Source organism: Erythrolamprus reginae, chromosome 3 (assembly GCF_031021105.1).
Source record: "Erythrolamprus reginae isolate rEryReg1 chromosome 3, rEryReg1.hap1, whole genome shotgun sequence".
In the NCBI taxonomy this organism is placed as follows: domain Eukaryota; kingdom Metazoa; phylum Chordata; class Lepidosauria; order Squamata; family Dipsadidae; genus Erythrolamprus; species Erythrolamprus reginae.
The window spans coordinates 156,927,421-156,941,423 of NC_091952.1; the positions used below are offsets into that span (position 1 = coordinate 156,927,421).

The window sequence follows — 14,003 nt, forward strand, 5'->3', positions numbered from 1 at the left end:
GCAATTGTTAAGTTAGTAATAAGACTGTTAAATAAATCAAACTTCCCCATTGATTTTGCTTGTCAGAAGATCACAAAAGGTGATCAAATAAGCCTAGGACACTGCAACCATCATAAATATGAGTTGCCAAGCATCTGAATTTTGATGACATGACCATTGGGACCATAAGGGTTAAAAACAGTCATAAATCAGTTTTTTCACTGCCGTTTCAACTTTAAACAGTCACTAAATGAATGTTATAAGTTAAGGACTCCCTGTATAATAGGCCTCTTCAGTTCAGAAAACAGACCTCCTTCACCTTCTAACTGGTGAATATAGAAAAGTAAGGGATATGAATAGGCATCCTGTAAGTTTCATGTAAAATTAAGCAGCTGTATTTCAAGCTGTGGGTGTAAATTAACATGAATTTAAAGCATCTCATGACTAATCTTTAAAATTTATTGTTGCAAAAGAGATTTAGTAGGCGAGCTATTTTTTTGAAATCTCTTATGATTCTGGATACACTCAAATATCTGAACACATGCATTCTGGGATGCCAGGTGAATCAGTTTACAATCCTGGTTAATAAATAACATTTCTTTTTTTCTCTCTCTTTGTAATAGTTACCCTTCTTGCATGCCAGCTTCTTTATTCAACAGATTTAAACTCAAATAATTCTTTTTTTAAAAAAAAAATTTTTATTAGTTTTATAAAAGGGAAGGGGGAAACGGGAATACAAAATCAAAAAGGGGGAGGGAGAAGGAGAATACAAGTATAATAAGTTTAAAGGTAACATTTACAAGGAATTACCAAGGTCCATTATATTTCTTGATATACATATCGTTGTTATATTATTACAATAGTTCTATTCATATTTCATTCTTTTTTTACATTTCAGTGACCATATTTATTATCTTTACCATATATAACTTAATAAATCTATGGGGGAAATAGGGTAGAAAGGGGGTTTGTCTGCTTCGATAGCAGACATTGTAAACTCAAATAATTCTTAAATAGCCAAGATTCCACCAGATGGAGCTTTTTACAATTCATTTCAATCTTTTTTTTCTTTGCAGGCAGACAAGTTCCAAATGTATGTGACTTACTGCAAAAACAAACCAGACTCCACTCAACTAATTTTAGAGCATGCAGGAGCATATTTTGATGTACGTACAGGTTTATAGTGCTGCAATTTACACCACTTTACACCACTTGAGCTCTGAAAGTATATTTATGGATATACCACACATATTTGCATGTACATATATGCAAATGCACGTAGTGAAAATTCAGCATTGGCTTTGAAAGGATATGGATGGAAGTTTGACATGAACCCTACTCAAAGAATACCCCACAGATCTTTTCATCACTGTGAGCAAAGCTTACTTTTGGCAGGATTTAGTTTCATTTTAGTTTTTAATGCTCACTGCTAAAACTGGAACATTATACTATTTGTGTTATGATGACATCAGAATGATCTGATTTCTATTCCAATTACCTCATGTCACAAATGTAAAGAATTTTTGTGAATGAGCTTCATTTAACTGTTCCTATTAAAGGATAGGTTTATATTGATATGCCCCAGGAAAAAATAGTTCTGAAAGCCTGCTTCCAGGACTCTCCCCCCCCCCCCCCCAAAAAAAAAAAAAAAGGTATAGTGAAAGATGTACGGTAATACTCCTAGCTGCCAGTTACTGGCACAAAATGAAACCAATAATGTGATACATTGTGCTTTTTAAATATTTTTAAATAGTTCTTAATAAATATTCAGCAAAAGTGAATAACAAATAATCTGTGGTTTCAGACGTTGGTGAGCTACAATTCCCTAGAGGCCTGGTGGCCTGGCTAGTAGTGAAATGGCTTTCACAGTTTTAATATATAGGTCAAGCATAAATATACATACGTCAATTGATGAGGAGCGTGATGGCATTGATTTAGGACTTCCTCTCAGTTTTCATAATGAAAAAATTATCTGCAAATTTTCTAAGTTAATTTATACTTGGTTCTCAAATGTTTAACCTGTACTGCAGGAAATACAACAGCGGCATGGCTTAGCCAATTCGATTTCATCTTACTTAATAAAACCAGTACAACGGATAACAAAGTACCAACTCCTTCTAAAGGTGAGTGTCATTGTGGCCTTCACTTGTGTAGCTGGTTAATAAAACCAGTACAAAGAATAACAAAGTACCAACTCCTTCTAAAGATGAGTGTCAGTGTGGCCTTCACTTGTGTAGCTGGTTAATAAAACCAGTACAAAGGATAACGAAGTACCAACTCTTTCTAAAGGTGAGTGTCAATGTGGCCTTCACTTGTGTAGCTGGGTACCTTTTTTACACTGAAAATATGCTTTTTTGAAACATACACCTGTTGGGCTACAATTTAATAAAATAATTCTTTATGAGTGACCACAGGGATCAAAAAGCCTATTAAAATAATTAAAGGGGCTTAACAGATGGTAGAAGATGCATTTGATAAAGCAGTGGAAATTTAGCAACCTGTATACATACAAAATGTTTGTGAATTCCGAAAACTTCCTTGTGTTAAATGCAATTCATTCATCTCATTTGGAATATTTTTAAATGTTCCAGTAAAAGAACAAAGCAATATCTTGATATTTGGAAATGGGTTGCTATAATTTGTACTGGAATGCAGTAAAAAAAAAATAGGAACGCCATTTTCATTTGTTAAATGAAAAAAACTTTCCAGTACATTGACTTCTTAAATAATGAAGCACAACAATGGAGATGGCTTACAGCAGGGATCCCTAAACTTGGCAACTTTAAGACTTATAGACTTCAGTTCCCAGAATTCCCCTGCCAGCTTGGCCGACTAAGGAATTCTGGGAATGCAAATCCACAAATCTTAACAAAGTTCTGAACAAACTGGAATAGGAGAAATATGTAGAGTATGAAGAACTGGTATCAGTGCTGTCCCAATCTGATGAACTTTGTATTCTCCAATGCACTTGCAAGGAGAGTCCAATGTGGGTAATTCTCAAGTCTCATTGGTAGGGACTGAGTTTAATTTAAATATTAGGCAGGTGCCGCCCCCCAGCCCACCAGTCATGAAAACTCAGTCGCAGTAAAGGGACCTTTTGAGTTTTCCTCCAATCCTGGAGTTTTTCCTTTTACAGTATCTTTTCTTAAATTGTGAGTTTCTTACTGTTAATATTAATTTTATCTTCTATGCAGGTGTTCTTCAATCAAGGTGGCTCACTCCTAGCAGCATGGACTGGGACCCTCCGTGGGTTCCATCCTCGAGCTGCCCCCCCCCCGCCTCCACCGCACGATCGTGGAGCTTCATAAAAAAGGGGAGAATATCTTAATTATGGGGGGGCGACCGGGTCACTGACCTCCGTGGTCACAGCTGGGAGTCAGGAGGCAGTTGACGTCGGGAGGGGCCTGCCCCAACCGATGAAAATACCTGGGCCAAAGAGCGGAAAAACAGCCTTCTATGATCGCCTCAGTGCTGGTAAAGCCGAACCGCCATTTTGGGGAGCTACAACGAGCGGGAATAATACGAGGCTATTTATTTCCCCCCCGCTGGTTACCATATCGATGCCGCGGTGGCCATTTTGGGGGAACAATAAAGCGAGCCAGCGAAGCTCCAGTTATTTGTTTTCCCGGTTGCCATGACAACGCAGCGGCGGCCATTTTGAAGGCCGATTTTATGGGGAGAGGCCACAGAGCTGACGCCAAGCTCTCTGCCACACCTCATTCTGCCTGGAGACACGCAGCTGTTTTAGGCTCACTGGAACGTTGAGGCCTTGGGTCTTCAGATTGACACCGAAGCATTTTCCCCATTGATCAGAAACGTGAGCGTTGGATTGGCCGCTGGGAGATTTTACTGATGGCAGACACATCAGCACAATTAGGGGATGAGCCCACAACTGCGGGTAGGCCATGTACCCCCAAGGAAAAGCCCCAGACAGACAAGTCAAGGGCTAAATCCTCCTAGGGAGCCTCACTAAAACAGGGTGAAAAAAGAATAAGGGCCCTGGAAAGACAGTTGGAGGTAGCACAAAGGCAGCAGACCCCAATACCTGCCACGCCCCAGCCTACTTTCAGTACTAGGCCAGCCTCCCCCATGACTGGGATCGCAGGGGTAGCAGGCTCAGCAACTGAGAAAGATTGGTCTCCAGAGCGTTCCCTTTTGCAGGCCTCATCTTTAACATCTGAGGCCTTCAACCCTTTGAAGCAGGCCCAGTCTTGGCCTCATCCTTATAGCCAACCATCGGCAACATTCACCCCCTCAGCTGCAGGTCTGAGGAGCTCACAGGACAGGCAACACATGCCACCAGCCCTCCAAGACCTGATAGCCAATGCCTATTCACAAGGGTTGGCAACGGGGGCACAACAACATGCCCCAGCAAGCATGATGCCTTCAAGAGCCAGAGATCTCTGGGCAGCTCCAGGCCCACAATCTCTGCAGGGCTCAGCTGAAGAGGATATATTCCCCAGAGGCGAGGACAGCGAAGCCAGTGACGATCTGTCAGGAGATGAGCAGCCTCCTGAACCCCCAAGCTTCATAGGCCTCTTCAAGCCTTCCCTATTTAGGGTGATGCTCAACAAAGCTAAACTAACTTTCCAGGAAACAGGGGAAGGGAATCAAACAAAGGAGACCGCAGCGCCAACCACAACGGGGGTACTGCTTGCGGTTCCTAAGAAAGAGACAGAGCACATTCCCTCTTCAGAAATATTTCTGGAAAATGTTAAAAGGCCTTGGGAGACTCCTGCTGTGGCCCAGGGCCCATCCATGATCAATCGCAAGTTTTATACGTTCGATCAAGAGATGGAAGCACTATTGGCTCCGCCAACCATAGACCAACCTGTGGCGAGTTTAGTATCAAATGCCTTGGTACCATCAGAAGTTTCAGATGGACTAAAGGCGGAGGATAAAAAAGTGGAGAATGTAGTGTTAAAAATACACCAGATGGCAGCTTGGGCTTTGCGCACAGCGTCGGCGGCTTCATTCTTCAACCGTGCCACTATCTTGTGGATACAAGATATTCAATCCAGAGTGAATCCCGAGGACAGTAGACTTCGCCAGGATTTGAACAAGTTGTTGGCAGCCACTGAATTTTCCACGGATGCCACCGTAGATGCAGCCAAATTTGCATCCAGAGCAATGGCTTCCTCTGTGTCATCCTGCAGGCTGATCTGGCTTTGCAACTGGCAGGCGGATGTGAAGTCCAAGTGGCGCCTGGCCTCTGCACGTTTCCAGGGCGAGAAATTGTTTGGCGATTCCTTAGACAATGTCCTTATCGAAGACAAGGACAAGAAGAAGGTGCTGCCTAGATCTAATAAAAGAGCAGAAAGGCGCTTCAACCCCTTTTATCGATGCCAGACATTTCGCCCCGAGCCTGCCTCATCAACCTCCCAGGGATCGAGGCCCTTTTCCCAGGGCTTTTTCAACTAGGGAGGCTTTTGCTCCGATAAGACGTACTTTGCGGACCGTGGCAAATCCTACCAACGGAACCGACGCCCATTTAAAGGCTCCAATTTTAGGGGGTCTAGACAAAGCAAATGACTCAACAGACTACCCTCTTGGGGGCAGGCTGCAACACTTTGCAGACCACTGGAAGACCACATCCACAGACTTTTGGGCAATTACTACCGCGTCCCAGGGTTTGAGGATCGAATTTTCCCACATGCCCCCAAACAGGTTCATCCTATGTCCGCAGGTAACATATCTTCAGAAGAGAGTGTTGTTATGCAGAGAGATCCTCCATCTGTTAGAAATACAGGCGATCGAGGAAGTACCTTTGCACCTACAAGGGAAGGGCTTTTACTCGGTCATCTTCCTAGTTCCAAAGACCTCCGGAGGGTTTCGCCTAATTTTAAACCTAAAGCGACTGAACCTCTATGTACGTTACAAGAGGTTCAAAATGCACACTCTCCATTCCATCCTCCAGTCCATATGTCAAGGAGATCTTTTAACATCAATAGACCTCAAGGAAGCCTACTTGCATGTACCAGTGTACCCCGCACACAGACAATTCCTACGATTTTGCCTCAATGGGGTACATTACCAATACAAGGCGATGCCATTTGGCCTTTCTTCAGCACCAAGGGCGTTCACGAAATTGTTGGACGTGCTGACGGCAACGCTCAGACGTTGGTCAGTTCGCCTGATGGCATATCTCGACGATATCGTGCTGTCAAAGTCAACAGATCAAGCACATCGAGATTTGCAACTGACCCTCACAACTCTTCAAAAACACGGATTTACAATAAATTGGGACAAGAGCCACGATTGGCACATCTGGGTACATCCATAGACATGGAGACATGCATGTTCTTCCTGTCCCCAGAGAGGCAGGCCAATAGTCAGACTAATGCAAACTCTAGAGATACAACGAAGACCGTCTCTGGCCTTCCTGTCAAAAATACTAGGTACACTGGTGTCATGTATAGGGATAGTACCTTGGGCTCGACTACATCTCCATACGCTTCAATGGTTTCTCCTCCCTTTTCAGAGGAGGAAATCCAGTCATACCCAGGTCAAATTGTCACTCAGACCCGGAATCAGAAAATCCCTACGTTGGTGGACCTCAACTGCAATCCAGAGAGGTTCACCATTTCGGGGTCAGGACTTTGTAACCATAACCACAGATGCCAGCTTGACCGGCTGGGGAGCTCATCTATCTTCCAACATGGCTCAGGGTCTGTGGGACCCACAAGACTTACAGGACATCAACATCAACTATCTGGAACTGAAAGCGGTCTCCCTAGCTCTTCACAGCTTTGCCCCTTTGATTGTGAAACGACACGTCTTAATTCTAACAGACAATGTCTCGGCCCGATCCCACATCAACCACCAGGGAGGAACGAGGTCCAGGAGACTGATGCAAGAATCGGAGTCTCTGTTCCGGTGGGCGGAGATCCATCTAGCCTCCCTGTTGGCTGAACACATATCAGGGCAGGAGACTGGCTGAGCCGCAGGACCATAGACCTGGCGGAGTGGAGGTTAGATCCCAGACTATTCCAGGAGATAACCATAGGCTTCAGCACGCCAGTGATAGATCTGTTTGCAACGTGCCACAATACACAGCTTCCACGCTTCTTCTCCCGGTTCCCCTCCCTGGGAATGGAAGGAGTAGATGCGTTACGACACCCCTGGCCAAGGGGACTGTTGTATGCGTTCCCACCAACTCGCATTATACAGAGGGTCCTTCAGAAGATGCTAGACGAACAAGCCAAGATCCTGCTGGTAGCCCCGTATTGGCCACGGCGAGCATGGTTCGCGGACTTGATAGAACTGTCCATTTCCCCTTACTGGAGGATCCCGGACCTAGTATCTCTCAGTCAGGGTTGCATCTTACACCCAGAGCCACAATGGTGGCAATTGACCATGTGGCACTTGAGGGGGACTGCTTGAGGCGCCAACATCTGCCTGACACGGTCATAGCCACCATACAAACTGCGCGCAGACCATCTACGCAGCACGTTTACCAGTCCACTTGGGCCGCTTTCTGCAAGTTTTGCAAGACTCAGGGGATGGACCCTCAAGCAGCGTTACCAGGTACAGTCCTAACTTTTCTGCAAGCAGGACTAGAAAAGGGATTAGCCCCTAATACCTTGCGGCGTCATGTAGCAGCCCTATCCACTATACTAAATCAGGAGTATAATCGCCCCCTTGCGCGTCACCCGTGGATTAGGGATTTTTTGAAAGGAGCCTCAAATATAAGAGCACCGATTGTCCATAGATACCCATCTTGGGACTTGACTTTGGTTCTACGAGCTCTGACAGCCCCGCCTTTCAAACCATTGAGAACAGTGTCACTACGCTTTCTATCAATCAAGACGGCATTCTTGGTCACAATTACTTCAGCTAGACGCGTATCAGAATTGTCAACCTTGTCAGTGAGACCTGACCTTTGTTGCTTCCACCCGGACAGAGTCATGTTACAACTAGACCCTACATTCATTCTGAAGGTGAACTCCTGGTTCCATCGGGCCCAGGAAATAGTGTTACCTGACTTCTGCACCCACGGATCACACCCATCCGAGCTAAGGTGGCATAAGTTGGACATATGACGTGCAGTGAAAATTTATTCCCGTAGGACACAGGCACTCAGGACATCTGATGCATTGTTTGTGTCGTTTTCATCTCAGAGCATGGGCACGAGAGTCTCAGAGCAAACCATTAGTCGCTGGATACGACACTGCATCACAGAGGCTTACAGGGCAGAAGGTCAGGCCATTCCTCAGGGAATAACGGGACATTCCACACGTAGTGCAGCCACTTCTGCGGTCTGGGCTACGCAGGCTTCAATCGAAGACATTTGCAGAGCAGCCACGTGTGCAGTTCCGTCAACCTTCGTCAAACATTATCGAATTGACTCATTTGCCTCTGTGGAAGCAGCCTTTGGGAGACAAGTGCTGCAGAGGGTGTGTTCAGCTTAAACGCCCTGGTCAGCATTACCCCTCCCTAAAATTACAGCTTGGGTACATCCCACGTTGGACTCTCCTTGCAAGTTTATTGGAGAAGAACCATTGAACTTACCTGAACGGTATTCTCAATGTACTGCAAAGAGAGTCCAAACCTGCCCAGTTATTAGACCAGGGCATTTGGGTTTTTTTCATAATCGTTGTTCTGGGCTGGTATTGCCTTCCAGTTGTTAAATAAAGTTTATAGTTTACTGCTCCTTCGTTTTCTCATTGACTGGTGGGCTAGGGGGCAGCACCTGCCTAATATTTAAATTAAACTCAGTCCCTACCAGTGAGACTTGAGAATTACCTACGTTGGACTCTCCTTGCAGTACATTGAGAAGACCGTTCAGGTAAGTTCAACGGTTCATATAGTGCAAGCTCAACATTAATCAAATACATTTCAGCCTACTACTAGCCACTATGCTGAATCCTCTGGCACAATGTTTCTCAACCTTGGTAACTTTGCTTTGCTTTGTTCTTTCTTTTACATCATTTTATACATAGGTCCAAACATATACAGGGTGACTGAGTCTCTACTGCTTATTCATATGGACCCTCTACCATTTGTTAAGCCTCCTTCAATTGCTTTTATTAGGCTTGCAAAGCCAGGGTTTCAGTTCCTTGTAAAAAGCCAGAAGGGTTAAAGCAAGTCTTGTATCAGAGGATATGATATATTTTTTAAAACAATATTTAATTCAAATCCTATATTTATTTCCCTAGTGTCTGGGAAATAATAATGCACTGTAATAAAGCACTAACTTCTAACATAATTTCTGTTTTGTAAAAGATTCATTTAGCTTTATAGGCATTCTAAGAAAATAAATGTACCTTTCTCATAAATTCTGTATATTAATCTTCCCATGAAGAATAAAAAATAAATGTTATGGCGAAGAGCATAATTAAGTTAAAGAAGATTGGTACAATATTGCCAGTTTTGTTCCAGGCAAATGGGTGTTTACTTTCTTGGGTAGCATCCATTTTATGAGGGCACTCTGAAGATACATTGAAGACTTCAAAGGAATAAGTTTTGGTTTGGCTAATGCAGTAAAGCCTCCCACTTAACGTATCTGAAATAAAGACATATGCAAAATGGATCAGAAAGCGAAGTGTTCACTATGACATAAACCCCAACCCTCATGTTCCTTTGTGTGATGTCACAGTGTAAGTATGAAAGAGCGGAACTTGTACATGTGATCACAATACCCACCTTGATCTTTTGATATTGTATTTGAAAACAAACACTTGTATCTTAAACATCTCAAGTTAGAATATTGGCATCTTATTAAAAGACTACAAATGACATGTTCTGGGTAGATAAGATTTAATAGAAATAAATGATTGAATAGCAATGTGATACCTTTACAGGAGTTACTCACCTGCTGTGAAGAAGGTAAAGGTGAGATTAAAGATGGCTTAGAAGTTATGCTAAGTGTGCCAAAGCGAGCCAATGATGCCATGCATCTCAGTATGCTGGAAGGTAAGATTCATGGTTATTTATTTTCCGTGTATTCTCTTACTTCTAAGAAATTATCAAAAACTTGTTTAAAGTAGATTTATATAAAATCATTTCTTAATGTTCTGATGAATCGTCTGAAGGTTCCAACCCCATAAGCTTAGAATTATGATTGTTCTATGATTATTATGATTATGATTATTATTATGTTCTATTATTATGATTATTCTATGATTGTTTTGATTGTTCTGTATTAAAATAAATTGCAGTTTACTTGCTTATAATCGCGTTGTTTTTACAAGTATTTGAAACTAAATCTGTTGTATCATTTAGTCATTTACTCATGTTTTTAACATTCTTTTTTTGATAAATGGAGAAGAATGCAGCTACTCACATCTTGTAATCGTTCCTGTGATAAAGTTATTAGCAGCACATATGCTCTAAAATCATCAGAATTTGGAAAACCCTGCTTTTAGAACTACCACCAAATTGTGTCTCAACGAAATATTAAATAGATTTAGATAGTCCAATACAGACAGGGAAGAAATATGTAGGTCTGCAAATTTATGTATTTGTCACTCTTCAGAAAAACAATAATAAAAGATTAGCCATTCCAATCTTGATTCAACTCTCTATATATTTGTCATTTGATTGCCTGTTGAAAGATCATAAAATGTTTGCAATTTTTTTTTAAAAAAAAATCTTTAATTCAATATCTATTTGCCTCTTGGAAAGCCAGTTAGACAATGAAATGTTATATTATTTATGCTGTCAGATATAAATGAATGCACAGCATATTACATTGAAGAAACTGTAAAATGCTTTTAACAAAAAGGGTATAGGTAATCCTCAACTTACAACATTTTGTTTCGTGATTGTTCGAAGTTACAACAGCAGTTTGAAAAAGGGACATGATCATTTTTCAGTTACGACCATTTCAGCATCCCGGTGGTCACATGGTCAAAATTCAGAGGCTTGGCAACTGACTCATATTTATATTGGTTGCAGTGTCCCAGGATCATGGATCCCCTTTTGTGACGTTCTGTCAAGCAAAAGTCAATTGGGAAGCCAAATTTATTTAACAACTATGTTGCTAACTTAACAACTGTAGTGATTCACTTAATAAATTTCTCAGTTAGCAACAGAAATTTTGGATTCAATTGTGGTCATAAGTTGAAGACTGCCTCAATAGATTCTCGTATATACTCAGAAAATATAATTTTAATATTTGTTATCATAATGTTTCACTTCTTTTGAGCATGTTTCTGTTGCAACCATAAAATATAAATAAAACTTTGTCACGTTGCCACCACAGGTACATTAAACAGAATTGTTAGAATAAGTGTTAGAATAATTCAGATTAATAGTCACTTGTCAAGAAATATGTTGGGAGACTACATTAAACATTCTAATACTTCTCTTTCACAGTCATTCTTTCAAACAAATGATGCTGAACACTTGTGTACCAGACAAATTGATGTGATAAATTGAAGCATTCAATTTTAGAAACTAATTTTTAAATCTCATAATCCATTTGTCATTTTTAGTTGACTTTTTAAAAGTTTAACTGATTATGCTGATCATTAACAAGACGTATTTGATATTTCTAAATATATATATTTTCTGCTTGGGGAAGCATAGCTAATCATGATATAAATATAAAATACTTTTTTTGTCAATATTATGTTTTAGTATTTTGATATCTGGCCAGCATATTTAGTTTAATGCAGATTTTTATACTGGCTGCCTCCTTATTTTAAATAAAATTCTTGTTATGTCACTTTAATAAATCACTGCTCTCATAAGGCTAGGGATGGCATTTATTAATGGAAATTTCTTCCAGCATCTCGAGATGATTGCAGCTTTGATAAAGACAACATACAGTTCTCCTGTGTGCTGCTGCATGGTGTCCAAGCAATGGGTTAAATCTCGGTCACGTGATTGGGGACTGAGTTGATTAACATAATTGAAACATGCCCTCTGTGCACCGCTGGAGAAGCCTGCTGGTTTCAAAACTCAGTCGGTGAAAGAGGAACGTGTTTTTTACTAGCTCTACCAATTGGTTTCTGCTATTGCTTGGACTCTCCTTTAATAAAGTTAAGGTTTGTATTTTCTAAAAGTGTGCTGATTAGTTAGTTGCTGCACTAATGAGAACCATCACTCCTTCTGGATACTGGAATCCCTGCCCTGTGGGGCTATATTCCTGGGGGTGGGTGGAGGGTGGAGCATTAATATGGCTGAAGGTCCCTGCTCTACGGGTTTTATACCCAGTCTGAGGCTTCCTGAATGGTTTTTACTTTCCGGGCAGTCCCTGTCTCATGAGGCAAACTCCAGCCAGCTACAGCGTCCTCCTCCCCACTCCCTAGCCTCCACTGCAACAAAGAAGGGAATTCCTTTCATTAAGGGAGATTCTCTTGCTGCTTAACAGGTACAAATCAGGCTAATTCAGCAGCGTTCCACCTGCAGCTCTTTACTTGATTGATTTGCCTTCAGCATTGCCAGAGAGGCAGGAACCTTGGCGAATTGCCAGTTTTTTCCTTGCAATCAGAACAGGAAGGCTCGCTGGAGCTAGGGAGTGACTTGAGTCTCAATGGAGAATCTCTGGACACTATATTTGTGGAGGAGTAAAAATAAATATAAAGTCCTACCCCGGAATCAAAGGTGGGCAGATAGACGCTCCACTCCGTTTTACTGTTAGCAACCCTATCAACAGGAGCCTTCCTTTGGAGGTCCCCAACCCCAGAAGTCATATTACCAGTGGTCTGACCGTCAAGGCAGGTTCAACAACAGAGACAGAGGCTTGTTTTATGTTTGTTATAGTTCCCCTTCGTGAACAGCCAATCTATAAAGGAATTATTGATGATGTAAACCTTTTATACATTTACTAAAGAACAACTTCTAAGACAACTTCTACATTTCTAAAGTCTACCTGGAAGAGTGATAAAAAACGAACTTGTTATAAGAAAATGAACTAAGTTTTATCACCCACCCATGTCTCTTTTTCTCTCTTCTTTTCTCCTTGCTTCCTAGGTTTTGATGAGAACATTGAATCTCAGGGAGAACTCATCCTTCAGGAATCTTTCCAAGTGTGGGATCCAAAAACTCTCATCCGGAAAGGGCGTGAAAGACATCTCTTTCTTTTTGAGATGTCACTCGTCTTTAGTAAAGAAGTGAAAGACTCTAGTGGAAGAAGTAAATACATCTATAAGAGCAAGTTGTTTGTAAGTTACTATTACATTGAAAAAAACCAAACAAAGCCAAACCTAGTTGCTAACAACTTGCAATACACTCAGATATTGGAAAATGGAGTAAAATTGCTGTCAGGTTTTTCTTAAAAGATGTCCAGTTTTTTAGTCATAAGCATATTATTGAATATACCACTTTTTACATAACTGCAAAAGAAACTGGTAGCTCTTTTGGACACTAAGGAATAGATTCTGAAATATAGTGATACCTTGTCTTACGAACGTAATTCGTTCCATGATGAGGTTTATAAGTAGAAAGGTTCGTAAGATGAAACAATGTTTCCCATAGGAATCAATGTAAAAGCAAATAATGCATGCAAATCCATTAGGAAAATCCCAAATTTTAGAAGGGAGGCGAACGGAGAGCGGGGAGGAGTAGCGAAAGAGGGCGGGTGGAGGAAGCAAGGCTAGCAGGGTGCCTGGGAAGGAAGAAAGGCGAGGGGGGCGCCCGTCCCTTTTCTTTCTTTAAATACACCCTTTCATTGCCTCTACAAGCTCTCCGTTCGCCTTGTTTCCTTCACATAAACTCTTTAGCTGCCTCTCCAAGCCGCCCCTCCCTTTTTTCCTTCAAACACACCCTTTCATTGCCTTTCCAAGCACTCCGTTCGCCTTGCTTCCTTCACACAAACCCTGGCAACGGAAGTCCAGAGGTGGGGTTTCCCAGTGAGGGGAGCCTCAAGGGAATCCCAGCAGCGCCAGAATGGGCGCTTTGGCTGGCAATGGAAGTCCAGAGGCAGGGCATCCCAGCGCCAGCAGCTTGGGTTCGTATGGTGAAAATAGTTCAGAAGAAGAGGCAAAAAAATCTTAAACACTGGGTTCGTATCTCGAAAAGTTCATTAGAAGAGGCGTTTGTAAGACGAGGTATCACTGTATTTAGAAAAATACTCT

General features: G+C 41.8%; 1 protein-coding gene across 2 annotated transcripts in view; it reads left to right on the forward strand.

The window, feature by feature from the left end:
• Nucleotides 1-14,003, forward strand: part of TRIO (trio Rho guanine nucleotide exchange factor) — a 304,905-nt gene that overhangs the window by 208,789 nt on the left and 82,113 nt on the right. For both annotated transcript variants that reach the window (XM_070747107.1, XM_070747108.1), the window contains exons 27-30: nucleotides 1,056-1,145; nucleotides 2,010-2,102; nucleotides 9,783-9,894; nucleotides 12,901-13,091. In XM_070747107.1, the coding sequence (XP_070603208.1) occupies nucleotides 1,056-1,145; nucleotides 2,010-2,102; nucleotides 9,783-9,894; nucleotides 12,901-13,091 (486 nt within the window). The remainder of the gene's footprint in view (nucleotides 1-1,055; nucleotides 1,146-2,009; nucleotides 2,103-9,782; nucleotides 9,895-12,900; nucleotides 13,092-14,003) is intronic.